Below are 26,697 nucleotides of genomic sequence, written 5' to 3' on the forward strand. Positions count from 1 at the left end.
AATAGGTATGTGGTTGGGAAGAGGGCTCTTCCCAGCCTTTCAGACCTTAAATTCCCAGCCATTCTTTGAAAGGGCCTGAGAAGAACCATCCAGAAGGCTGAGACAGGAGGATTGCAAGTTGAAGGCCAGCCTCAGTAACTCAGCGAATCCCTAAGCAACTTAGGAAGACCCTGTCGCAAAATAAAAAGGACTAGGAAGGTAGCTCAGTGGTAAAGCACCCCGGGTTCAACCCCCAGCACCAAAGGGTGTGGGGATGGACTGGGAAAAGAGAACATAGTCACAGGCAGTGGATGAGGAAGAGGCCTCAGAGAGAGCTGGGGGAGAGGGTTGCAGGGTTGGGCACAAAAGAAGAGCTCACACTCTGGAAAGGGGGCTAAGGACAGTCCCAGCCCAGGGTGGGGCGGGCAGCTGGCAGACAGTGTGGAGTTGCCCAACAGGCCTGTGCTGGGAACAGCTGAGGAAGTCTCTCTGCTCCTCACCCACCCATGCATTTTGCCCCCACCCCCTCCAGGCTTCCAGGCCACTCTTAGGGATCCTCAGTGAGGCAAGAGGGAACCCCTGAGAGCTGATGACAGGAGAAAGGGCCAGCTCTGGGTTCTGGAATCCTGGCTCTGTGATGCTGGCAGTGTCCCCGTCACCCAGTACCTGCAGGTGGTTGGAAACAGAACATGTAGGGCCTGAGCAGTGATCATGCCCATAACAGGCGAGGAGAAAAGCCTTGCCCTCCATGTTGAGAGGTCCTAGGCAGTGTCCTCCACTCCCAAGGGGACACACCTACCCTGCTCTCAAGACCTCAGGCCAGGAAAGGTCCACTTATCACTTGCCAAAGTCTCAGATGGCAAGGTGCAGCCCACTCCTCCCAGCTCCCTACTCCTGTCTCTTCCATGCTCATCATCCTGAGGTTTGCCTTCCATTGCCAGCATCTCATTAAGAAGCCCTCATCACCAGGTGCAATGGCACACACCTGTAATCCTAGCTGCTCAAGAGGCTGAGACAAGAGGATCACAAGTTCAAAGTCAGCCTCAGCAAAAGCACAAGGCGCTAAGCAACTCAGTGAGACCTTGTCTCTAAATAAAATACAAATTAGGGCTGGGGATGAGGCTCAGTGGTCAAGTGCCCCTAGAGATGTGGCTCATTGTTCAATCCCCAGTACCCCCCCAAAAAAGAACCCTTCATTTTAGTCCCTGCCCTGGACCTTAGGCCTCAGGTTTGCTGGGGATATTGTTGGGAGCAGCATGCAGATCCCTGCCCCCCCCCCATCAGATGATCCCTGTGGCCTCATTCTCCAGGTCTGCACACCTTTTCCCTGATCCAGCCTAAGTGGGTTAGGTAGCAGCTGGACACATCCTGGATTTAGAGCTTCAGTGTCCCTCAGCCTCCTCAGAAGCCCACGTTGCTGCTCTCTTGGGGCACTGGCACCTTGGCCACAGGGTGCTGTGCCAGAAAGATCCCTCCATATTCCTAGAAAAGGCACAGGCAGCAGCAGTATGCACAGTCAGGCCACTTAGAGTGAACCTGAGCCTGGCTGCTTCAGATCTATATTGAGCCCTGACCCAGGAAGCAAGGGTTTGATACCATCCAAGAGGCTTCAGGTGGTATATCTTTCACAGAAGGGTGGGAGGAAACAGTTGTAGGGCAGGGCATGGGAGGCCATCTCCAGCTCCAGACAGTATCTCAGCTATGGGAAGTGGTCCCCTGCCCACATCCTGGTGAGCTTCAGATGCCATCAGACTCTGGCCATTGGTTTCCTGTGCTGAGCCAAGCTCATGGGTAAGGGTGTGTTGGGTGGAGCTCCATTGCAATTCCCTCAAAATGGACTGAACAGCCAGTGTGCGCAGCCTTGGACTGCTAGCCTGGCCAGCCTCACCCCAGAGGTACAGAGTTTAGACACAGCAACCACCCCTCAGAGCTGGATGGGATCTGGGCACCAGACTAAGCTCCTAGTTGTCCTGTCTGGAGAAATTCTTATCACCCCAGTGCTCCTATGGCAATTCCCACTTACAGATGAGGAGACACTGGCATGCCCAGTTAACCAGAAAGTGGTCCTATTGAGGTGGGTCCAGGCCTCTCACTCCTGCTCGAAGCGGCTGCCTGTACACACACACACACACACACACACACACACACACACACACACACCTCTGTATTGGGGTCTCATCATGAACTCAGGACCCAGAAACTTTCTGCTTAGCTGTGCAGCCCACAGTCTTTATGAGACTTTTAGCCAAGGCCACCAGATCACAGGGCGCCATAGATCTACTTCTGCAAGCCAGTGAGGCCAAAGGAGGCAGCAGCAGAACATTGCACGAGTCACTGCTGGAGGGATGGTTAGGAATGAGACAGGTCCAAAGGGATCCCATCCCACCTGTAAGCTAAGCATCGGGCTTGAGCAGGGTAGCGGGGCTACTTACCACACTGTACAATCAGGGAGCACTGTGTGCACTGTAGCTATGCAGCCCACAACCCGTGCTGCTGTACAGAACAACAGGAGGGTGGTAGCAACAGCCATCAGCATATCTAGTGGTGAGACTAGCTCTCCTTCCTCAGGGACAAGGAGTAATTGCAGGCCTCAAGGCCCAAAAACTCAAAAACAAATGTCCTGCCAACTGAGGGCCCATCAGAGACTTCAGTGATCCCAGTTGTCCCCAGCCCTAGCCTTGCCCTAGAGAAAGGGCCAGGCTGTCCTCCCCCTTCTCCCCAGACCCTGTTCCAGGCCCCAGCTGGCTTCCTGGCTGGCTGCTAGCCCTGGCTTTCACCCCAAAGGGAGCCACTCATAAACAGGAAATGCTTCCCCATGCGATGCCTGCTCTGGGCGCCATTGCCAACCCACAGCCTGGGAGTGATATCCAAGTTCCCACCAACTGCAGAGGGGGGTGTGCCTGGGGCTCCCCAGCTTTGGGGGACTGGCTGTTAGAGGGGTTACTGGGCAGGGGGCAGGCAGACTCCCAGGGGCTGAGCCCCACCAGCCTGCAGCTCTGCCCGTTCTCACTGCCTACCACCAGGAGCCCCCATGTATTGCAGACGCTGATTCAGCCCTCCACTCCTTCTCCTCAGAGACAGTCTGAAGGCAGCCCCCAAGTCCCAGAAATGCGACTCGCCCAGCATTGACTACGCAGAGCTACTGCAGCACTTTGAGAAGGTCCAAAACCAGCATCTGGAAGTGAGGCACCAGCGGAGTGGGCGTGGGGACCACCTGGACCGGAGAGTTGTCCTCTGACACACCTGACATGGAGAAGAGCCCAACCAACCAGGGGCCCGTGAAGCACTCAGGGTCTTCAGGATACCCTCCCAAGGAGCCTGAGGACCTGCCTCAGGAGCAGGGCTGGGCCTGACCACCAGCCCAAGGCAGGGAGGGGGTGAGGCTGCAGCACCCCAGCTCCTCTCAGTGCTGTCAGCTGCACGCTGGCTTCAGACAGCTGGCTTCCCACCAGGGTAGAGCCACAGCCTCAGAGACCACCCATCCTCTGGAATCCGTCTCGGAACTTCTAATACCCCCTTGTGAAAAGAGCTTGACCTCAGCCCCGAGAGCTTTGGTCTCATGTGCCTGTGTACACATACATAAACGTGTGTGTATGTATGCATGTGCACACAGGGGTCGGCACAAAGGTCTCTACTGAATGATGTGCACCCTCCCCACTCCCGCCCCAATAAAGATATGACAGAAACCTTAACTCGAACCTGTCCACTCTTTCCCTGCTGGCACTTGTGCCCCACCTGTTCCTGCAGCTGCCCCAGGCCCTCATCTGTCTAGAAGATCTGGTCTCTTGCTGGCCCCAGAGTGTGTCTGTACCTCCAGGACTGGGCCTGCACACTCACCTAACCTGAGCTATGTCCTTAGGGCCCAGCTCTCCACTTCTAGGACCCACACCTTTCTGGCCTGCCCTAGAACCCTGAACCCTGCCTTTCTTCATATCCTGATCTGACTTCCATTCTGAGTCCCTTGGGCATTGGAACATGTCCCCATCAGGCCCAAGGGAGCTGAGCCTCAGGGTTTTCTGGATGAAGGGGACTCTGCTGAACACTCTGCAGATCACTGGGGAATGGGAGGAAAGGCCAGAGCACTCCGGGGAAGAGGGACAGGTGCCCCAACACTTAGTTTGGCTGAAAGAACTTCTCCACTCCTGTAGGCCAGGGTTCACCTATCCCCAGGCTTTGGGATGCCTTGGCTTGTCCTGACCAGCTCCCAAGTGGCTCCTGGAATAGGGGCTTATGCCTGCTCTTCCAGAACCCCAGCCTAGGATACCCCATGAGTGTTTACTTGCCTGGAGTCTCTAGGAAGACAGACTGTACTTGCTGCTACTTATGGCCCAAGTACAAATATATGCCTCCCTATGCACTACCCAGGCATCAGGGATCCCCACCAGTGAGGAAGGAGGCTGTCCCAGGGCCAGGAGATAGATAATCGCCACCCCGCAAAGTCCTGGCCTCGGGCACCCCACCTGGGTGGCATCGATACCGCTTGGAAAAGAAGCCCAATAACTGGAGGGTCTGTCCCAGGAGTGAACCACCCCAAGGCGGGGGGGGGGGGGGAGCACCCGTGACTCCCTGCGCCCGAGGTGCCGAGTATCCGTCTGGCGGGAGGCAACCTGGGACTCCATCCCGCCATGGTGTTCTTTGAAGACCAAGACCAAAGGCGAAAAGGTGTGATCTGGGGGCCAAGAACCAACCGCCCATCCACAGCCTTGGGGAGCTGGGCGGGCCCCACCCCAGCGCCGCCCCGACCCGCGGTGGCGCCCGCGCCCGCCGGCCCCGCTCGCCCAACCAGTCTGGCAGCGCCGGGGCTCGGATTTCAAAGCCCTGGTTTCTGGCCGTGAATGGGCCTGCGCCCGCCCGGCCTTTCCCACAGCCCCCTCCCGCGCGCCCGCCCTCCCCGCGGTCCTCCCCTCCGCCGCGCCCACGTGACGCCCGAGCCTCGGCGGCTCGGATTACCGCCGCCGCTCCAGTCCCCGCGCCGAGGCTGCGCCGCGAGCTGCCCGCGCCGCGCCCCCAGCGCCGCCCGCCTGCCCCGCCACGACATGGCCCGCGCCGCCCGCCGGCGGCCCGCGACCCCAGAGCGCGGCGCGGCCGGCCGCTGAGCGCGGCCCGGAGGCGGAGGCCCGGCGCGGCCTCGGAGCGAGCGCCCGCCGCGGCCCGGCCCCCTCCCCTGCGCGGCTCCCCGAGCCCCTGCGCGCCCCGCCGCCGCGGCCCGCCCGGCCCGAGCATGGAGACCGCAGAGAAGGAGTGCGGCGCCCTGGGTGGGCTCTTCCAGGCCATCGTCAACGACATGAAGGTAATCGGGACGCGGCGAGGCCGGCCACCCGGGTGGGCGCGCGAGTGCGGGTGCGTGTCCCTTCTGGGGACGCGTGGCGGCGGGCAGCCGTGCCCTGCTGTGACCGTGCGCGGTGGGGTCTGTGTCCTTGTCTGAGAGTGCCCTGCCTGCATCTGCCTTGCGCCCGGGTCTCCAGGTGCCTGTCTGCAGGAGTGTGGGTGCTCAAGTATTGGGGGATCCGTGCAGCGCCCCGGGTCTCCCTGCGCCGTCGCGACCCGAGCCTGCGCACACGCGGGCTCTCTGTGCCTCAGACCCCCAACCATGAATGGGGTTTAGCTAGAGGACTGACTCTTTGGCCCTTTAACCAGTCCAGGGTCTTGCCGGCCTCCGCCCCCTTCCAGCACAATGCCCCCCCATCCCGACGGCCCCGGAGCCCAGACAATGCTGTCACAGCCCAAGCAGGAAAAATAATAAAGCAAAGAACCCTTAACTCCTTCCCCGCCAGAGGCCCGACCCTGCTACTGCCGCCCCAGCCCCGCCCCCCATCAGCAACCCCAGCGAGCTCCAGGACTCCAGGTCTCCCAGCTGAATGTCCCTGCATCCCAAGGATAGGCCTTTATCATCACTTTGGGAGGAGGAGGGGAGAAAATTGGGGTTGGTGGAGCAACCCCAAGGGAGCGCTTTTCCTACCCCACTACCACTCAGCGCCAACCCCCCACTCCCCATGATTACCCAAGGTCAGGCTGGAGCAGGCCACTAATTCTTGCCCAGCCCATCGAGTGGGGAAACTGAGGCCTGGCAATGGCTCAAGGTCATTAACCCTGCCCCTGATCTCAGCCTTCATTGTTTATCTGGGAGCTGGTAGGAGGGATCCTGTCCCGGAAAGAGTCCAAAGTATAATCGGACTGCCCCAGACTGAGTAGGCAGAGGGCCCAGCTCCAGTGACAGGGTGGGCCAAGAAACAGCCTTCCTGCCCTCTCCTCTGTCCCCATGGTCTAGGATGAAGAGGCAGGATTGCAGGCAGGAGGAAGAACCTGGCTCCTCACAGGCGCTCCCGAGGGCCCCTTCACAGCCCCACACACACTGGCCTAGTACACAACACAAAGTCCTACCAGGCCCCAGCCTGGGAATGGTGGGGACACCACAAACCACATGCAGCCTACCCAAGAGTTCCAGGCAGGCGCTTTGGGAAGTAGAGAGTGATAGGCAGGCAAAAGGTTGGGACTCCTTTCCTGTGCTGCCAGGGAAACAGCCCCAGAGGCAGCTGCCAGATCCCTGTCCCCTAGGATGGGGACTGAAGCCACTCTGGCCTGGGACTGCGCAATTAGCAGCATGTCCATGTCTCCCCCCGCCTCCCCCACCCCCGGCCACCATAGTGCTTTCCCCCCTGGGACCTCCATCCCTGGCAGCTCCACCTATGGGCCCCTCTGCTGGCCCTGAGCAGCCTCCACCCACCCTACAGACATCAGAGCCCTGGCAGGAAGGCCCTTTCCTGGGACTGGGCAGCCTAGACCACTTCTCCTGGCCGCTCCTGGGGCTGGTTGAGGGTGGGAGCTGCCTGCACCTCCTCCCACTGGCAGCCACACAGCAAACACTGCAGCAAGCAGCAGCTTTAGCCCAGAGGAGAGGAGCAGGACTGTGTCCCTCCCTCTTGGCCAATTGCAAGGAAGTTGGAGATGACACCAAAGGTAATGGGCCCAGATCGCAGCAAGAGGTTCAGACTGGCTGGTGGCAGGATTTGCAGATATGTGGAGTCAAAGGGAGAGGTTTCACCAACTGTGGTGACACCATGAAAAGATTTGCCCCTAGCCATGACACATGAATGTGTTCAAGGACCCTGGCCAGGGACAGAGAAGGGGGCTGGGCCATCTGGTGGCTGATAACTAGATTTGGGGGGCAGCTTCTGACTGACTCCAAGCCTACTGACTTGCTGGGTCTGGGAGAAACTTGCCCCTTGGAGCTGCCCCCCAGTAGGCCCACAGCAGATCTCCCTCAAACCACTAGGAGGCTGGACCCGTGGCTGAAGTCAATAGCAGGGAGCCTAGAGAGCTGGAAGAAGGTCTGAGCTCAGGGGGGGAAGAGTCCTCAAGAGCTTGCCCTGCCTTCCCTGTCTCACACAGCTCAGGCCACAAGCCCACTGAATCCAGAGAGGGGCAAGAACTTGTTTGGGGTGTTAGGCCCGGGCACAGCACCCTCAGAGAGCAAATGGGGCCACCACCTCACATTGGTCTGTTCAGATAATGGGGTCATAATCATTGCCTCCCCATCCAGAGTAGAGTGTCATCTGGACACACAGACCCTGGGCAGGTGGGAGGGCTCTCCTAGCAGAGACACGACTTATGTGCTCCTGGCCAACAGTGATGAGCCCTTGCTAGCTGCCCAGACCCTTTGAAGCAGTCCCTTCAGTGAGTACCCCCTGGAGTCTACACACTGACCCAGGGAGATGCAAGTCCCTCTCCTGATTTTACTGGTGGGCAAACAGACTCAGATTGCCCCAAGGTCACCCGGAAAACCTCTGGGGCTGAAGCCTAGGTTGCTTCCTCTCATGCAGCCACAGCCGTCTGCTCGTCAGTCTCATCCTGTCCCCTTGGGCACCTCACCTCCTCACTCTGGAGCAGCCCAGATGACTGGGACAGAGCTGGGGTTTTCCCCCATCCTTTCAGTCCCTGCACCCTTGAAGCAGGATCCCTCTACCCTGACATGCAGTCATTCACCTATCAGACATGGGATCAGACTCTGATGCCACACCCTGTGGCTTTGGAAAAATCACTTCACCTTGTCTCCTCATCACTAAAAGGGGAAATAGTAGGATTCTTCTCACGGGGCTGCTGTGAAGACCGACGCACACTTTGCAAGTGCCAGCCAGGCCCTGCATAGAACACAGTGCAGTTGCTGTGACCAGGGAAGATAAACCAGGGTCTCAGAACCTGACAGGCAGGGCCTAGGCCAGGTAAAGCCTGGGGCACTGGCCACTCTGGCCCTTCCTCCTAGTCTCTGGGCTCATTCGGGAACCATGAGTGGGGGAGGGGAGAGAAGGCTAAGCCCTTGAGGACTGAAGCACCTGGGTCCATCTGCTGAGGAGAAACTAGGCCTGCCTCCCCCATGCCCTGTCCTGTCCCCCTCCCCGGGACAACCCTCTCCCTGAGACTACCCACGGACTGCTGAGAGAGCTGAGAAGGTGTTCAGGGAGGAGAGGGGCAGAACAGCTGGCGGTGGACCACCTGCACCCCAGCAGGGAGGTCTTCAAGGATATCCAGGCTGGGTGGGGTGAAGGTGGTAGGAAGGTATGCCTTTCAAAAGACCCCAAGGCATGGGTCAGCTCCTCGGGACTGCTAGGGACAACCTCCCAGGCTCCTTTTCCCTGAGCTGTATGGGGACAGCCAACCCAGGTCCCCCGTCTCTTGTCCCAGCCTCAGTGTACTTCGTAAATATTTGCTTTCCCTGGACACTGGTTTGGCTGGGCTAGGAAGGAGGGGGTTTCTGAGGTTCCCTGATGCCGCTCAGCTCCTTTCTACCCTTGTGGGTACTTCTGGCCTGGGCAGGCCACTAGAACCTGTCCTGGGACAGCCTTCTCTGTGGGCCTTGGGGAACCGGGGTCTCTGTTTCCCTTCCTTTCCTAGGGCAAAGCCTGAACCCCCAGTGCGTATTATCATGGAGGAGAAAGACCTTTGGAGCTGGGGCTTTGCTCACCCAGGGCTGTCCTTCAAAAAGCAAGGCCTCCACAGGGCCCTGAAGCCAAGGCTGAGCTTTCTCAAGGCATGCAGCCATGGGGAGAGCACATTAGCCAGAAAAGCCCCTTAATCAGACTGGACAAGTCGGTCGCCAGGAGCTCGACCTCCCTACTGGGAAACCCCCTCCCAACATGGAGCCATGGGCCAGGCAGGGATAAAGGGCACACTGTTTCCCCTGGAGGGGAGGGGAGCGGGGGGTGGAAAAAGGTGGCTCTGTTGGACGCACAAGGCCCCATTCAGCCTGGGGCCTGCTTGTCCCGGGCAGACTGTCCAGGCCCTGCAGCAGCCACAGCCTCCTCAGAAGCCCAGGAGCCACTACTGCTGGCCTAGTGTGTCCTGCCAGCAGCAGCTCCCAGGGCCTCGCTCTACCTGGAATGCCTTGACCCTGCCAGCCTCCCCACCCCACACTGCCCCAGCCCTAAGCCAGGTGGCAGGTCAGGGCCCACCATCCCAGGCCCAGGGAACATGGGTCCCTATTTGGGCTCAGCTTAGATCCCTGCCAGGCCCCTGAGGAGCCCAGAGGAGACAGGGCCTGCCATCTACTGCCTCCACCTCCCTGGAAGGAGAGTGGGAAATGCAGAGTTGCCAACTCTACACAGTAGGAACAGACTCCCGTCAGGGTGGGAAGGAAGAGCCAAGGCACTGGTTCCCAGGGGCAAGCCCTTCTCATGCCTGCTGCCCTGTCCTCAGCCCTGTCTCCTCCCAGAGGGTAGGAGCCTGCTCTCCTCAGGAACAAAGCCCTCTCAAGAAAGTGACAAGTCTGGGTAGCATATGGGGGATCCAGACCAGGCTGAGCCCTACAGTCCTCTCCCTCCTCTCTCACAGAGCTCCTACCCCATCTGGGAGGACTTCAACTCCAAGGCCACGAAGCTGCATTCCCAGCTGAGGTGAGGCTGCCTGGGGTGCTCTAGCTAGGGAGGGATGGAGAGAAGACCCCCGCTGACCTTCCACCTCACTGTCCGTCTCCCCAGGACCACCGTGCTGGCTGCTGTGGCCTTCCTGGACGCCTTCCAGAAAGTGGCCGACATGGCCACCAACACTCGAGGTGGGAAGGATCGTGGCTGGAGGTCAGGGATGCCCCAGGGTGGGCTTGGGGTGGGAAAGCCCGAAGGAAATGACACAAGGCCTGGAGCTGAGGTTTTGCTCCCTCATGGAATGGGCTGGTTGTGGAGAGACTGAGCCCCTTGCCACAAGAGGCACAAGCAGGAGTGGGTGAGTGGTGGCAGGGATGTTCCAGGGGATCCCTTCTTGCTGTGGGCAGCTCAGTTGACCCCTCTGCCCGTCATTTGCCCTTCTGCACAGAGCATCTCTGGCTTCTCGCCTACTCCCAGCGCCCTTCGGTGCGTTTATGGGCACATGAGCACTCCCTGGGGTCCTGGTCTAGAGCAAGCACCTCGGCTCCTGTTCCTTTCAGCACTGAGAACATAGGCCGGGCGTGTGCCCTCCTCTGTCACTTCACTCCACACCTGGACGGGCTCCCCGGGGGCTGGAGAATTTCACTGACTCCCCCTTGGGCTGTCTGGCACTGGCCTCCCTCAGCTCGATGAGAGGGGAGGCCCCTGGCCTGGCCAGCAGAGTACCTGCAGCTGCCGGAGGCTGGGATGGCCGGCAGGGGGGACTCGGGTCCTGGCCTGGGGAGGAGCTGGGTCAACGCCCTGCACCGGCTCCCTACCCCAGCTCCACGGATCAGAGCGCAAGGGCGGGGCACAGGCGGCGGGCCTGGCCTTCGCAGGCCAGCGCGCCCCCTTGTGGCCCCAGGCCGGCATTGCAAAGACCCAAGTGGGCCCCTTCCCACGCCGCGCTTGTCTCGCCAGGGGCCACACGGGACATCGGCTCGGCGCTCACACGCATGTGCATGCGCCACCGCAGCATAGAGACCAAGCTGCGACAGTTCACCAAGTGAGTGGGCGCGACGGGCGGGCTAAGGCGTTTGGTCCGCGGGAGACCCTGCTCCCTGTGATCCTGACCCCCAGCTCCCACCCACAGTGCGCTGCTGGAGAGCCTCATCAACCCGCTGCAGGAGCGCATCGAGGACTGGAAGAAGTCGGCCAACCAACTGGACAAGGACCACGCGAAAGGTGGGGTGGGGCTTTGTGGGGGCGCCCACACCCTCTCCGCAGGGATACCTTTTATAGCCTCCCGTCTCACCCTGCCTCCGCAGAGTACAAACGAGCCCGGCACGAGATCAAGAAGAAGTCATCAGACACGCTGAAGCTGCAGAAGAAAGCGCGAAAAGGTAGGGCCTAGAGTCAGCTGCCGAGGCCCAGCCCCTAGGTCCCACTCCATAGCCCCACTGCCTTAAGGGGCACCCCAGGGCGTCATCCTGGCCAGAGGGGTCCTATCCCTGTCACAGGACCCTCCAACCTGTCGGGTGGGACAGAGGGAGCTGCCCTGTGCACCAGACAGGCCCAGGCCCTCCCTCTTGGGAGGCAGTAAGAGGCCCCTCAGGCCCAGGCCCCCACCCCACCCCAGGAGTGGCTCTGTCCATCCGGCTGTCTTTCACACATTCTTTCTTTCTCTGTCTCTCCTCTTCCTCCTCCCACATCCTTCCTGTAGAGCTACTTGGTAAGTCAAATGTCGGTCCCTCCAGCTGCTCCTCCCGTCCTTGTCGCATTTGTCTGTCTCCCCCAGCTCAGGGCCATTGGAAGGAACCTCTTCAGGCCAAGGAGGAGCGAGGAAGGCGGTCGGTCCACCGAGGGAGGGGCCTGGGGCACAGTCCCCCTGGGGCCCTGGGGCCCCTGGCCAGGGATGAGTCCGGGGCCACTGCTGGGTCAGTCTGCCAGGCCAGGAGGGGTTGGCTGGTGGGGCAGGGTGGGGGGCATAGGCCCTGGCTGCCCCGCCCCCACCAGGCCAGTCCTGTTCTTACCTGTTGCCTCCCTGCTTCCTGTCTCAATGTCTCCTCCATATCATCCTCTCGCCTCTCTCTGTCTCTCTTGCTGCTTTTTGTGTCACCGTCGCTGTCCTTGTGTATTGTTTTCTGATCTGAGTGGGGGCCCACCCTGAGACACCCCTCTCCCTGCTCCCCAGGCCCAGCCCCTAGGTCTCCTGATCCTGGCACCTTGGGTGGCTTGGCCTACAGCTGAGCCCCCTACCCGGGTCTACTTTGTCCTGCCCCACACCACCTGCCTGTATCCTGTGTGGCAGGCAGTGAGGGGATCCCATGCAGTGAAGGCCCTCACTGGCCTCCATATGGTCAGCCCTGCCTACCTGGGTCCTGGGTGGCTTTGCAGCTTTGGTGTCTTTCCTGTGCGTGTGTATCTGCCTGTCCTCTCTGCCTGCTCTGGGGGGACCATCCCTTCCACAAACCCCACAGTCTGCCCTCCCCACTCCCCTTGTAGTGCCCAGCTCCACGGCCAGGGATGCCACCCCAGGGGCCTAAGCCATGGGTGCAGCAAACCAGGCCAGCGTCCCCAGCGCGGCCTCTCCTCCCAACCCCTCCAGGGAAAGGAGACCTGCAGCCCCAGCTGGATAGTGCCCTGCAGGACGTCAATGACATGTACCTCCTGCTGGAGGAGACGGAGAAGCAGGCGGTGCGCCGGGCCCTGATCGAGGAGCGAGGCCGCTTCTGCACCTTCATCACTTTCCTGCAGCCCGTGGTGGTGGGTCTCATGGTGGCTCAGAGGCCGGTGGGGTGCGTGGGTGGGACCCAGGGTGGACTTGTTGACCTCCTAGATCACTTCTAAGTGATCCCTGGCAGAATGCATTTAGAGCCACATGCTCCTGGACCAGAAGCAGGTCTCGTGGCTCTTCGTGTCCTGATTTGGTCTGGACAGATGGTCATGTCAGCCACCCAGACTGCTGGCCCAGCCTCCACCAGTCCCAAACGGACTGGTTAGCGGGGAAGGGTGAGACAGGAGAGGCCGAAAAGGCCTGTTTCTCCAGGGTGGGCTGGAGGGCGGTGGGACCATCAGGTCTTATCACTGCGTCCTCAGAACGGCGAGCTGACCATGCTGGGGGAGATCACCCACCTGCAGGGCATCATTGACGACCTGGTGGTGTTGACTGCAGAACCCCACAAGCTGCCTCCCGCCAGTGAGCAGGTGCGGTGAGCCCTGGGGCCCAGGGACAGGGACAGGGAGGAAACGGCCCTGCCCTCCATTGGAGACAGTTGAGACAAGGAGACAGCATTTGGGGAAGGCATCTGGGAAAAGACCAGAGAACTTCCAGCAGCCACCAGGGGGCATCCAGTAGCACCTGCCCAGGTGATATGCTTAGGTCCCAAGTCGGGGGGGTCTCAGACTGAGAGCAGGTGGGGAAAAGTCTCAGATCCCTGGAGCTTGGCCCTTTCCAACCTGCTGATGCTTGGCTGCCATCCACACAGAGAACGCCAGTCACCTCCCCTAGACCCAGGCATATGTGTCCACCCTGTCCCCCCACTGCTCCCACTGCCTTCCCCAGGCACATCCTGTGTGCCCAACACTCTGCTAAACACCCTCTACAGGTTGTTTCCTTAGCGCTCTTGATGGTGCTCTAAGACAGGAACAGTGGCCCCAATTCATGGAGAAAGCTGAGACTCGGGTCCAACCATGATTTGCACCCCTGTTATCTTGGGCAATCTAGCCCTGTTCCTCTGCCAGTTCTTGGGAGCACCTGCTTCTCCCATGTCCCCACCCAGACCTGGCCAGGCTCAGAGTCCCAAATCTGTGCTGTGTAAGCTGAAGGGGTGCAGAGAAAGCTGAATGTTCCCATATCTCTCTGCTTCCCACCCCAGTAAGAATCGAGCACTGGGAGAAGGCTGGGGGATGGGAGGGTTAGCTTCCTGGGGTCTTCTCCTGAAGCGTGGTCCACAGCTGGGAAGAGAATGGAAGGCTTCTGGCCCCGCCAGTTCTTTGAGGAGCATGACGAGCCTCTCTGTAGGTTAGGGTCTGCCTCCAGTGACCCCCATGTATGTCCCTGCCCAGGTGATCAAGGACCTGAAGGGCTCAGACTACAGCTGGTCTTACCAGACCCCGCCATCGTCACCCAGCAGCTCCAGCTCCCGGAAATCCAGCATGTGCAGGTTGGTGGGGCGGGACTCATGGATGTACCCCAGGAAGGAATGTGGAAACTCCCCCCAAGCTCCATCAAGAACTGCTTCAGAGGCTGGAGAGGTGGCTTGGTGATAGAGCATGTCCCTGGCAGGTGTGAGGCCCTGGGTTCAGTCCCCAGAATTGTGGGGTGGTGGGGTGGCCAGGGAGATGCTTCAGAGCCTCAGAATTCATATGACCTCTGCGTCTTCCAAGGGATTTTCAGGTGTCGAGGAAAAACATGCCCAGTTGTCCCAGGGCTGCTGCCTCAGGCGTTTGTTGGCAGGGAGGGGCAGTAGCTTCGTTTACAGGGCGTTGACTGTGCCAGGTGCCAAGCATTTTCTTCACTGAATCCTAACACCACTGTGTCAGGCCTGGTCTTGTCGCCGTTTCATAGAAGGGGAAACTGAGGCACAGGGTCTTAGCATTTAACCACTCACGGGACTCTGCCAGGCCTAGGACAGTGTGGGGTGGAAGTAAGAATCTGTGATCAGGGAAGGGGGCAGGGCTTTCTGAGGACATATGCTGACTGGTTCCTAAAGCTGGTGCCCAGGCAGCTGCCAATGGATCAAGCTCTGACCCAGGTTGGGCCCTGGGGTCTCAGACCCAGGGAGGGGCCAAGAATCTCACTCAACACCAGGTTGGCTCAGCATCAGGGGCCCTTCCCTGGGCTGGCACTGGGGCCAGATCTAGAGGAGACATTTATGATTGAAGTGGGGTGGGGAGGGCACTGAGCAAGGAGATGATTATTGGGGGAGACCCCTCTGTCCGGGCACCCGGGGCTTGAGAGAAGCCAGGCCCAGTGATCAGCTGCTCCTTCCGGCTGCTGGAGCCTCTTTAGACTCTGGGTGGGCACCTGTCCAAAAAGGGGTACAGACGGCAGGGGAGACCAGGAGCCAGGTGAGGGTGCTTCAAGGTCATGCTCAGGAGCAGGGCAGCCTTCCTTGCCAGGAGCACTGCTGGGGGTTCAGTGGCTGTGCAGAGGGCATGAGCCATGGCCGGCTGGACACCCTCCGGCAGAGAGGTGATGAGATGATGGGAGGCTTAAGACCCTCCCTGGAGGGCAGCCTCATGTGCTGTCCAGACACGCCACCTCGTGCAAGATGGCCCTGTGTGACTGGACGGCAACATCAGGCCTTGAGAAGGCAGTTTAGAAACAGGCAGCCTGGTCTGTCTCTGATTGTTCGATGCTTTGTGACTCAGTTTCCCCATCATTAACCTGAGGACAACTGTTCTAATGGCAGAGGGGGAGGCATATTGCTCGCCGAACCCTTGGCATGCGCTGACCCTGACTCCCAACACTGAGGAGCTCCAGGGGCAAGGGCCCGGTCCCCCCTGCTCCAGCCCTGCCCTGCCTGCCACGTCACCCCGGAACCCAGCTCCTCCATAGTACCCGGGTCTCAGGACCTCAGAGTCTGACATTATCTTTTCCTTCCTTTGCCTTCATCTCTCTCCCCCTCATCTGTCACCCCCTCACACTCCCCCGCCTCCCTGTCTGGCTGCTGTGCCATCCTCCTTCACTCCCTCAGTGCCCCCAGCAGCAGTAGCAGTGCCAAGGGTGGCGGAGCCCCATGGCCTGGGGGTGCCCAAACATACTCACCCAGTTCCACCTGTCGCTACCGCAGCCTGGCGCAGCCAGCCACCGCCACCACCCGCCTCTCCAGCGTCTCCTCCCACGACTCTGGCTTCATCTCCCAGGACGCCACCTACTCCAAGCCCCCCTCGCCCATGCCTTCAGACATCACCAGCCAGGTGAGGGGCACCAGAGGACCCCCCGGGTGGGGCGCGGCCACCTCGAGTAGGCCTGACTACACGTGGGGCCACTGTAGCCATTGGGAGTGATCCCAGGGCCTTCATTCTGTTCCATGTTTATATTATCAATTTCCATCTCTTGGCTTTAAAACTCACTATATCATTATGTTTTAGATAAGTCTCTTGTAAACAGCATATGCCTAGATTTTCTTGTTTTATCCAGTCTGACAACATCTCTCTTTTTTTTTTCTTTTTTCTTTTCCTTTTCTCTTTTTTTTTTTTTTCCTGTGCTGCTGGGGATCGAACCCAGGGCCTCGCACATGCCAGGCAAGCACTCTACCACTGAGCTGCACCCCCAGCCTCAGCCATCATCTTTTTTATCCCCACTTTCATTCTCTCCTGCTGGGACTCCAGTTAAATGTATGTCACACCTTGTCATCCTTTCTGTGTCTCTTAATTCATGTATTTCACCTGGTGTGGTGGTGCACACCCTGTGATCCCAGCAACTCAGGAGGCCGAGGCAGGAGGATCACAAGTTCAAGGCTAGCCTCAGCAATTTAGGGAGACCCTATCTCAAAATAAAGCATAAAGAGGACTAGGGCTGTAGCTCAGTGTTAAAGTGCCCCTGGGCTCAATCCCCAGTACCAAAATATTCCCATATTTCATTTCTTTGTTGTTTATACTACAATCTGGATAATTTCTTCAGGTCCGTTTTCCAATCTGTTTTTCCTCTAATGTACTGTCAAGGCCAGCCTCAGCAACTTAGCTTATTTATACCAGCATGGACTCATGAATATTCTCTGGGTTATAATTCATTACTACTGGGGCCAGGTATGGTGGCCCATGCCCTTTAATGCCAGCAACTCTGGAGGCTGAGGCTGGAGGATTATAATCTCAAGGCCAGCCTCAGCAATTTAGCAAGCCCTGTCTCAAAAATAAAAAGGACTGGGGATGTGGCTCAGTGGTGAAGTGCCCCTGGGTTCAATCCCTGGTACCAAAAAATAATAATAAGCCATTACCACTGAGTCTTTTAGGAACATTTTTACTGATGTATTCCATACATGCAAAGAATCAAATATATCCTAAAGGTACAGTTCAATAAATCTGTACAAACAGAACACACCCATATGACCAGCATCAAGAGCAAGACAGCGTGGGCTGGAGATGTGGCTCAGCGGTAGCGCGCCCGCCTGGCATGCGTGCGGCCCGGGTTCGATCCTCAGCACCACATACCAACAAAGATGTTGTGTCCGTCGAGAACTAAAAAAAAATAAATAAACAAAATTAATCTCTCTCTTTAAAAAAAAAAAAAAGAGCAAGACAGCGTGACCATCAGCCAAAGGTTGCTACTCTCACCCAAGGACAGCCACTGTCCTCACTAGCTTTTGCCTTTTTTATAATCTATATAAGTCATTGGTCTGGGGATGTAGCTCAGTGGTAGAGCACTTGACTAGCGTGGGTGAGGCCCTGGATTTGATCCCCAGCACCACGGATGGGTGGATGGATGGATGGATGGATACAGAGATGGATGATTGATAGATGGACAGAGAATCATACATTTTGTATCCATTAGAGGACAAAAGGTCCTTTTGCTCAGTGCTTATGTTCACCAGATTCATCTGTCTCATATGAGACCTGTATCGTTCCCATCTCTGTAGAACATTTCATCACATGGATATGTAATTAGCCATTCTATATTGGAAGGACCTTTGGATATTTTCTAGTGTTTTGGCTGTGGCGCAGCTAAAAGTGCCGCTGTGAACCTTCTAGTTGGTGTGCGGTTCCGTGGGGGTGCTGAGCTAGGAGTGCACTTACTGTGTCACGATGTACGCACATGTTCAAATTTGACAGGTGCCACTGAATGGTTTTCCAAAGTGGTTGTACAGATGTACACCCCTGATAGCAGGATTATGGACGTTCATTGCTACACCCCATCCTCAGCAGCCCTGAGTATTTTGTATCTTGGTTATTTTAACCATTCTGTCAGGTGTACAATAATAGTTAGTACCTGGTGTTTGTCATTTGCATGGCCCTAATGATAATGAGGTAGGACACCTTCTTCCTTCTTTCAAAGTGCATTTGATTATCTTCTTTTGGGAAGGACTTGTTCAAATCTTTTCCCCATTCTTCTCCTAGGTTGTTTGTGTTTTTCTCTTTGATTTATAGAACTTTTTATATATTATAGATACAAGTCCTTCATCAGATATCTTATCTTCTTTCATTTTATGGGTATGTTTTTATCCTTTCAATAGGGTCTTTTAATAACCAGAAATTTTTAAGTTTAATATAGTCTAATTTTTCCATTTTAAAAACTTGTTAGTGCCTTTCGTGTCCTGCTTGAGATATTTTCTTACACTCCCACTCACAAAGATGTTTTCCTCTAAAGGTTTTTTTGTTTTTACCTTTTTCATTTAGATGCACAACTTACCTGGAATTTTTCGTTTGTGTGCATGCGTGTGTGTGTGTGTGTGTGTGTGTGTTTTATGAAGCCGAGATCCTTTTTTCCATGTGGGCATCTAATTGACCTAGGATAATCTATTGAAAACACCATCTGTCTAAGCCCATTTGAGGTTCTGTAACAAAATAACCATAAGTTGACATAATACTATAGACAACAGAATTTTATTTTTCAGAGTTCCAGAGGCTGTGAAATCCAGGATCGAGGCAGCAGCAGACCCAGTGTCTGGTGAGGGCCCACTTCCTGGCTCACAGAAGGCCCTTCTGGCTGTCTCTTTACATGGTGGAAGGGCCCAGCTGGCTCCATCAGGCTTCATTTATGATGACACTAGTCCCATTTGCTCAGACTCTACCCTCATGGTCTGATCACCTTCCCAAAACCTCACCTTTTCTTCATTCTTTTTTTTTTTTTTTTAACTACCAGGGATTGAACCCAGGGGTGCTTTACCACTGAGCCATATCCCCAGCCATTTTTACTTCATTTAGAGACAGGGTCTCACTGAATTGCTGAGGGTCTCACTGAGTTGCTAAGGGCCTCACTGAGTGGCTGAGGCTGGCCTTGAACATGTGATCCTCCTGCCTCATTCTCCCAGGTCTCTGGGATTGCAGGCCTGCGCCACCATGCCTACCTCAAAGACCTCACCCCTTGATGCCATCTGCCTAGGGGTCAGGATCTCAACACATGAATTTTGAGGGAACACAAACCTCCAGACCACAGCAGCCTCATTTCCCTCCTGTGCTTCATGTTGTGAATCAGGTGTCTGTGTGGGGCTCTTTCTTGACCTTGTGTTCTGTGCAACGGGTGACTTGTCTGTCCCTTGGGCCAACTGGTTGTCTGTTCCTTGGGCCAGTACCACCCCATCTTAATTATTGTAACTTTATGGAAGATCTTGATATCTGATAATGAAAGTTCTCTGTCTTCATTTCTCTTCACAGTCTCCTCATCTATTTTTGACCCTTCACATTTCCTTATAAATTTCAAGATCAGCTTGTCCGTTTCTACCAAAAAAAGAAACCAAAACCAGACAACAACATTCCTGGGATTTTGACTGGAGTTGTGTCTTTCCTTGTATTTGGGATTGAAGTTTCCTCAATAGCGTTTTCTAATTTTTATGTAAAGATCTTGCATATCTATCATTGGATATTTTTTCTAGGTATTTGATTTCTGTTAGTATTATTATATATTACATTTTTTGGTTAGCTGTTGGTATTTAGAAATATAATAGTTTTTTTTCCTAACCTTGTATCTAATAAACTTGTCCATTTATTTATTTTTTTATATTTTTTATTGATTTTATTTTTAAATACATGACAGCGGAATGCATTACAATTCTTATTGTAATTTTTCATATCTCGGTAGATAAAGTATGTTCACACCAATTCATGTCTTCATACATGTATTTTGGATAATGATGTCCATCACATTTCACCATCATTGCTAACCCCCTGCCCCCTCCCTTCCCCTCCCACCTTGTGTTCCGTGCAACTGATGATTTGTCTGTTCCTTGGGCCCTGTCTAGAGTTTGTCTATTTCTCCTATGCTCCCTTCCCAACTATGAGTCAGTCACCTTATATCAGAGAAAACGTTCACCATTTGTTTTTTGGGATTGGCTAACTTCACTTAGCATTATCTTCTCCAACTCCATTCATCCATTTACCTGCAAATGCCATGATTTTATTCTCTTTTATTGCTGAGTAACATTCCATTGTGTATATATGCCACATTTTTAAAATTCATTCATCTACTGAAGGGCATCTAGGTTGGTTCCACAGTTTAGTTATTGTGAATTATGCTGCTATAAACATTGATGTGGCTGTGTCCCTGTAGAAAGCTGTTTTTAAGTCCTTTGGGTATAGTCCAAGGAGAGGGATAGCTGGGTCAAATGGTGGTTCCATTCCCAGATTCCAAGGAATCTCCATACTGCTTTCCATGTTGGCTGCACCAATTTTCAGACCCACCAGCAATGTATGAGTGTACTTTTCCCCACATCCTTACCAACATTTATTGTTGTTTGTCTTCATAATAGCTGCCATTCTGACTGGAGTGAGATGGTATCTTAGAGTAGTTTTGATTTGCATTTCTCTAATTGCTAGTGATGATGAACATTTTTTCATATATTGATTGATTGATTGTATGTCCTCCTCTGAGAAGTGTCTGTTCAGGTCCCTGGCCCTTTATTGATTGTGTTATTTGGGTTTTTGGTGTTTAGCTTTTTGAGTTCTTTATATACCCTAGAGATTAGTGCTATATTTCTTTTGCTAAGAAGAAATATCTCTCTCTCTCTCTCTCTCTCTCTCTCTCTCTCTCTCTCTCTCTCTCTCTCTATTTTGGCAGTAGAGATTGAACCCAGGGCACTAAGCCACACTCCTAGCCCTCTTAATATTTTATTTGAGACAGGACCTCACTAAGTTGCTGAGGCTGGCTTTGAACTTGCCATCCTCCTGCCTCAGCCTCCCAAGTCACTGGGATTACAGGCATGTGCCACTGCGGCTGGCCAGTAAACTTGTGTAAATTGCTTATTGATTCCAACAATTTATAGATTCTGATACAGATTCTTTGTTATCATGTCATTGCAAACCATGATCATCTTATTTCTTCCTTATTTTCCTTTTCTTGTTTTATTGCACTGGCTAAGACTTCCAGTGCTGATAGTGGGTATCCTTGTCTTTTTCCCAAACCTTAGAGGGAAAAATATCAATATTTTTGTGGATATTCTCTATCCGATTAGGTTTCTTTCTATTCTTTGTTGTCATTTTTTTCACCAATGAGTGTTGAATTTTTTCAGTGACTCTGCCAAATACTTCTGCATTGAGTCTTGTATTTAATATATTTAATAGTCATTGCTGAAAGTCTGAGTGTGTTACTTCCTCTGAGTCCTCCCGTTTGGTTGCTTTGTTCTCCTTTGTTTTAGTGATCTTGGCTCATCAGAGTCTTTAGGAAACCTGGGGCTCTAAACTGAGGTTGATGTGGGGATTGTGGCAGGGATGGGGGTCCCTCCCAGCTGCCCTGGCTTGGTTGGCTCATCTGGAGTTTTGCTTGTCACTTCACTTGGCTTCACCTTTGACTGCAGTGCCAAAGTCAGCATCTGCCCCAGGAGCCCATCACGTATGCTGAGGGTCCTGTTTCTACCCCTTGTTTCACTTTCCTTTAGGGAGAGCCTCAGGGGTACCTCTTCTATTCTAATGTCCGCAAGCATTTCCCATTCATGCTCAAGGTCCCCTCCCGCCTGCTGGGGCAGGAGTGACTTTCCCCCTCCCCCCTTCAGAGCAGGTCCTTCTGTCTTCCAAGGCTCCTCCCACTTCTGGCAGCTCCTGGCCCAATCTCCTTTGTTGGACTGTCCTCCTCTTTCCAATCACTAAATGTCTGCACCCCTGAGGGCGTGGTCCCAGCCTGGGCCTCTAACTGTGCCGCCAGCTTGGATGGCCACCTCCTGCCCTGAGACGGCTGGATGTGTGACTCCAGCCCTGGCTCTGAATCCAGACTTGTACATACACTTGCCAACATTGCATCTGGGTTTCGAGACCTAATGGACACCCGGCTTAGCATGTGCAGGATGACACTTGGGACTCCATATGCCCCCTGCTCGGCTGGCATCCCCTGAGAGAACCCTGTAAGGCAGCAGGTCCTCTGGTGAATCTCCAAGAGTGGGTTCTTGGGCTGGGCTCTTGGTGGCTCAGTCCCCGTGGTGTGTGCCTGGGCCACCACCTTCTACTGCAGGCGCTCTTGGTGGCCGTGACCCTAGAGGGACATGGGGTGAGGTGCTGAGTCAAACCGCCCCTGCATGCGGCACTGTAATCAGAACTGTTCTCTCCTCTTGCTCTGCCTCCCGCCCTGTCTGCTGCCGGCCCCTGTCTGCAACCACCCACTCGCTGCATGGCAGAAGTCCTCCAGCTCCGCGTCCTCCGAGGCCTCGGAAACATGCCAGTCTGTTAGCGAGTGCAGCTCCCCCACCTCGGTCAGTGCCCCCAGCCCCATCCCAGGAAAATCACCAGCTGTTCAAGCTGTGCCCTCCCAATATGGGGTCAGCACCCCAAAGAGGCTCAGGTTCAGCCAGAGGACCCCCCAGCCACTCCCTACACAGCCACGTCTCTCCCTCCTGGGGCTCCCTGCTCTGCCCCTGGGGCTGGTGGACAGCAGCCATACCCACCCTCCAGGCTCTGGCCTGGGCCATTGCGCTGAAGGCCCCTCACAGACCTGGACATCCCAGCCTCAACCCCAGTGAAGGGCCCCATTGGCTGTGGGCAGCAAGGCCAAGAGTCCCCCTGACCTGCCTGCCACACCCTGCAGGACTGGACCAAGGCTGGCCCCCACGAGCAGCCCTCAGGCGCCACGCTGCAGCGGAGGAAGGACCGAGTGGAGCTTCTCCGAGACAATGAGCCAGGCCCCGCTAGTGGAGGCACCCTGGGCCCCAGTGGAGAAGAGGTGCCACGACCCCGGATGTCCCCTGCCACCATCGCAGCCAAGGTAGGCGGGCAGCTCCCCAGGCGGCCTAGCCAGGACCCCCTGAACTCCCAGCTCAATGCCAGGAGGCCCAGCAAGGGGTCTCCAGGGCCAGCTTCAGCTGCCTCAGTGGGCTGCTTGGAGTCCAGGCAGAGGGTAGAAAGGAAGAGAGACGTCAATTTGCAATTTTACCTCCCCCAGCATGGCGAGGAGGTGTCCCCGGCGGCCAGCGACCTGGCCATGGTGCTGACCCGCGGCCTGAGCCTGGAGCACCAGAAGAGCAGCAGGGATTCGCTGCAGTACTCGAGCGGCTACAGCACGCAGACCACCACGCCCTCGTGCTCCGAGGACACCATCCCCTCCCAAGGTGGGTCTGCAGGAGGCCATCCCCGGCCGAAAGTGTGTGTGAGGCCTTCACAGCCTGTGGCCCCACCCCACAGGGACAGCTGGGACCGGGCCGCACACGAGGGCCCCGTTCTTCCCTCTCCGTGTCCATCCTGGGTGGGCTGGGGCTCCGGGGATACCTGGACCCTAGGCTCACGGCATCTTGTGTCCCCAGGCTCCGACTATGACTGCTACTCTGTGAATGGGGACGCGGACAGCGAGGGCCCCCCTGAGTTTGACAAGTCGTCCACCATCCCGCGCAACAGCAACATCGCCCAGAACTACCGCCGCCTGATCCAGACCAAGCGCCCAGCCTCCACCGCGGGGCTGCCCACCGCCGGGCTGCCCACAGCCACGGGCCTGCCCTCCGGCGCCCCACCCGGCGTGGCCACCATCCGCCGCACACCCTCCACCAAGCCCACTGTACGCCGTGCCCTGTCTAGCGCCGGCCCCATCCCCATCCGGCCACCCATCGTCCCTGTGAAGACACCCACGGTGCCCGACTCCCCTGGCTACGTGGGACCCACGCGGGCAGGCAGTGAGGAGTGTGTCTTCTACACGGATGAGGCGGCCTCGCCCCTGGCACCGGACCTCGCCAAGGCCTCCCCCAAGAGGCTCAGCCTGCCCAACACAGCCTGGGGCAGCCCGTCGCCGGAGGTGGCCAGCTACTCCACAGCGGGGGCCGGGCTGGCGGCTGAGGATGACGAGGAGCAGCAGCTGGCCGCCAACCGGCACAGCCTGGTGGAGAAGCTTGGGGAGCTGGTGGCAGGTGCCCACGCCCTGGGCGAGGGCCAGTTCCCCTTCCCCACCGGCCTGTCTGCCACCCCAGCAGAGGAGACGCCTACCCCACCCCCTGCTGCCACCAGCGACCCCCCAGCCGAAGACATGCTGGTGGCCATTCGACGCGGGGTCCGGCTCCGCAGGACCGTCACCAATGACAGGTCTGCGCCCCGCATCTTATGATGGCGCCACCCTCCCCACCCTGTCTGGCCCCAGCACAAGCAGGTGGCCTGGTCTGTGAGCAGCCGCCACTCAGCACAGGCACAGTCAGGAGAAAGAACAGCGCCAGGGACAAAGCCAAGCCACTTTATGGAAGAGACACCCAGGCTGGACCACAGCGTTTAACGGGATGTGACTTCTTTAACAAACCTCGCAGGACAGGTGGAGCCTGCAGGCCTCGAACTGGTTTTGGAGCCTGTTTTCTACTTCCCTTGCCCACTCGGTCCCTCCTCTCAGGCCCTGCCTTTTCCAAACCCTCAGAGCCCAGCCTGCCTCGTGCCACCCTGGCCCACCTGGCCTGGGGTCCAGAGCTGCTCCCCAGGTCACGGTGCCCTGGCTCACTCTGGAATGCCGGCCCTTCCTGTCCCTTCATGAGCCCCCTACACCTCTCCCCTCTACCTCTGCCTCTTCCAGGTCCCTCTCCACCTGGGTGGCAGGGTGGCTGTGGAGGGGCCAGTGTCCAATCAGCGGGGGTATCTTAATTTGTGGCTAGAATTAGGGGAGCAGGTTGGAGTTTGGAGACCAGGCCAACCCATGGGGAAGGGAGTCCAAGTGGAGTCACGGGGAGGAAGGACATGGAGTGGGCCTGCATGTGGAAGGCTCAGGGGACCCTCCCACCTCCTCTCCCATGTGAGGGGTGGCAGGAAGGGGACCCACTAGGGCAGCAGGAAAAGGAAGGCAGAGGGCCAGGGGGTTGCCTGGCCAGCCACACAGGAGCTGCCTCAGATACCCCGTTCTCATCTGGCACATCAAGACTTTTAACTAGAGGCACTTTGGGGTCACAGTTGCAGCCTCCTTTGGGGTTGGGGGCTGGAGCAGTAGACGGTATGGAGGGTTATTTTATAAATACAATAAATTGGAGCTGACCCCAGACAAGGATTGTGTGGGGGGCGAGCTGGTGGTACAGGGTGTGTGTCTTCGAGTGCCTGAGAGGGGGAGGTCACAGGGTGGCCTGATGGGCCTATGGCAGGAGAAGGGCAGAATCAACTCCCCTGAAGCCGGGGGAAGCTGTTCTCTCGAGTGTAGCCAAAATGAGCCTGGAGAGGGCAGGGCCAGGGTGTCTCTGGGCCTGTCTGCTGGGGTTTGAGGGAGCTGCAGGCCTGGGGTGGGGGAGCAGGTGCAGGGTGATGGGCTGTGACTCTCTGTTGCCAGAGGAGATGCCCAGGACGGGCCTGGGCTGGCAGCAGGGCTAGGCGGAGGAGTGGGGCACCCTCCTCTGTGAGGCCAAGTCTGAGCGGGTAAAAGCACGTGAGCCTAGGGCAAGTGGAGGGAATCAGGGTGGACGGTGGGTGGTAAAGAGCAGCGGAGCCCCGAGGGGGGCATCTCGCTGGGCGTCAGGAGAGCACTTTGCCTTGGTGTGGATGGAACGGTGTCGGGGCTGGTCCAGGCCTGAGCTCCTGGGAGTTCTTGGGCCGTGAACTGGGATCTCAGCAGGGTTGACCCCGTGTGAGTGAGTCCCGCTGGGCTCCCTGGGGACTGCTGGAGAAGGGTCCCTGCAGGTCCCTAGATCTGAGACCTGCCTAGCGGAGCCCTTGGCCCACTGAGCTCCCAGCCGTGGGAACCCAGAGAGCAGGTGATGAGTGTGGGGTCCCTGGGGTGGAGTTCCTGCTGCACCTTCCCGCTCAGGGCTGCGTCGGGTTTGCCCAGGTGACCTGATGGGGTGGGAAGCGGCATGTGTGAGGGGACAGTGAGGAGCAGCAGGAGGGCAGGCATGGCCTCTGCGCCAGGAGTGTGGCTGGTCACAGGGGTCCCTGGAGGAAGAGCTCACCGCCTCCTGGGGGCTCCACGGGCCCTGATGGGCAGTGGGGGCTGGGGCTTCCCAGGAGAAGGGGGGGCACTGCCTCCCCTCCCCTGAGCCCCCAGGGCTGTACATACTCCGTCCCCTCGTCTGTTCCCTGACCACCCCCTGCTTCCCTCGTCATTTAGCGACCACCTCATAGCGCCCCCCCCTTCCGGGATCCGAGCCAACAATCCCGCGTCATAAACTTTGGTTTGGGGGGGGGGCTTCTTTACATTTGTTTATTTTTCATTTTGTACAGAGAACTGTTCTTTTCAAAAGCGTCTTTTGACTGCAGTAACTTTTCTGGTGCTGTTAACTTGTTCCTTTTTTTAATTTATTTTCCCTCCCCAAGGCCCCCCCTACCCCGTTCCTGTTCACCCTTCCCCACACACACACCCCTCGCCACCCCTTCATCCCCCCTGAACCGTCTCGTTCCTTTTCTTTCCGTTGGCTTTTGGATAAATCCTCCTCTCCTCCTGCCCCCTCCACTCCATCCGCCCCTTGATTTAAATAGTCACTGCTACAAGTAACAAATGCACTGTGAGGATCCAGTATTAATAAAGTCATACTGTAATTAACACCCCTGCCTCTGCCTGGATTCCCTGGGCTGCAGCGGCTCACCCGCCTGCCCCTCCTGCCCCTGCAGCCTGACCTTGATCACCCCAGGCCCCAGGGGCTGCGAGCCACGGGGGTCTCCCTGAGGCAGGGGCAGGGATGGCTGAGGCTTGAACTTGGCCTGGGATCTTGGAGGTGCCTCACTCTGCCCCTGCTGGGAGCAGCCCAAGGGAAGGAAGAAGGAAAGATGGCCAGGGTCAGACACTCCTCAGGGCCACCGAGGCGCCACAGGCTAGGAAAGGGCTGGAAGGAAGTCCGTCCTCAGCTGCAGCCCCTCTGCCGCA

At 56.8% G+C, this 26,697-nt stretch overlaps 2 protein-coding genes across 5 annotated transcripts in view; both read left to right on the forward strand.

The window, feature by feature from the left end:
* Positions 1-3,671, forward strand: part of Vac14 (VAC14 component of PIKFYVE complex) — a 101,857-nt gene extending 98,186 nt beyond the window's left edge. For both annotated transcript variants that reach the window (XM_026399290.2, XM_026399291.2), the window contains exon 19: positions 3,055-3,671. In XM_026399290.2, the coding sequence (XP_026255075.2) occupies positions 3,055-3,217 (163 nt within the window). In that variant the 3' untranslated portion in view covers positions 3,218-3,671. The remainder of the gene's footprint in view (positions 1-3,054) is intronic.
* A 1,482-nt stretch (positions 3,672-5,153) lies between these two features.
* Mtss2 (MTSS I-BAR domain containing 2) lies at positions 5,154-26,338 on the forward strand. 3 transcript variants are annotated; one of them, XM_026399258.2, is made up of 14 exons: positions 5,154-5,269; positions 9,805-9,866; positions 9,951-10,024; positions 10,794-10,878; positions 10,966-11,057; positions 11,141-11,215; positions 12,421-12,578; positions 12,912-13,019; positions 13,881-13,978; positions 15,515-15,737; positions 22,076-22,150; positions 22,483-22,659; positions 22,837-23,002; positions 23,195-26,338. In XM_026399258.2, exons 1-14 carry the CDS (start codon positions 5,201-5,203, stop codon positions 23,980-23,982), a joined length of 2,250 nt encoding a protein of 749 aa, XP_026255043.2. In that variant the 5' UTR covers positions 5,154-5,200; the 3' UTR covers positions 23,983-26,338. The 3 variants fall into 3 exon arrangements, with proteins under 3 accessions (XP_026255043.2, XP_026255046.2, XP_077649296.1); XM_026399261.2 differs by having other exon boundaries at positions 15,611-15,737; XM_077793170.1 differs by lacking the exon at positions 22,076-22,150.
* The last annotated feature ends 359 nt before the right edge of the window (positions 26,339-26,697 follow it).

The sequence above is a fragment of the Urocitellus parryii genome, chromosome 15 (genome assembly GCF_045843805.1).
Source record: "Urocitellus parryii isolate mUroPar1 chromosome 15, mUroPar1.hap1, whole genome shotgun sequence".
Classification (NCBI taxonomy): domain Eukaryota; kingdom Metazoa; phylum Chordata; class Mammalia; order Rodentia; family Sciuridae; genus Urocitellus; species Urocitellus parryii.

Bases quoted from the DNA above. Each gene is read 5' to 3' on its own strand.
- Mtss2 (XM_026399258.2), top strand. From the start codon at position 5,201: ATGGAGACCGCAGAGAAGGAGTGCGGCGCCCTGGGTGGGCTCTTCCAG. The intron at 11,216-12,420 runs GTAGGGCCTAGA...CAACCCCTCCAG, and splicing joins GCAGAAGAAAGCGCGAAAAG to GGAAAGGAGACCTGCAGCCC. The intron at 12,579-12,911 runs GTGGGTCTCATG...CTGCGTCCTCAG, and splicing joins CTTTCCTGCAGCCCGTGGTG to AACGGCGAGCTGACCATGCT.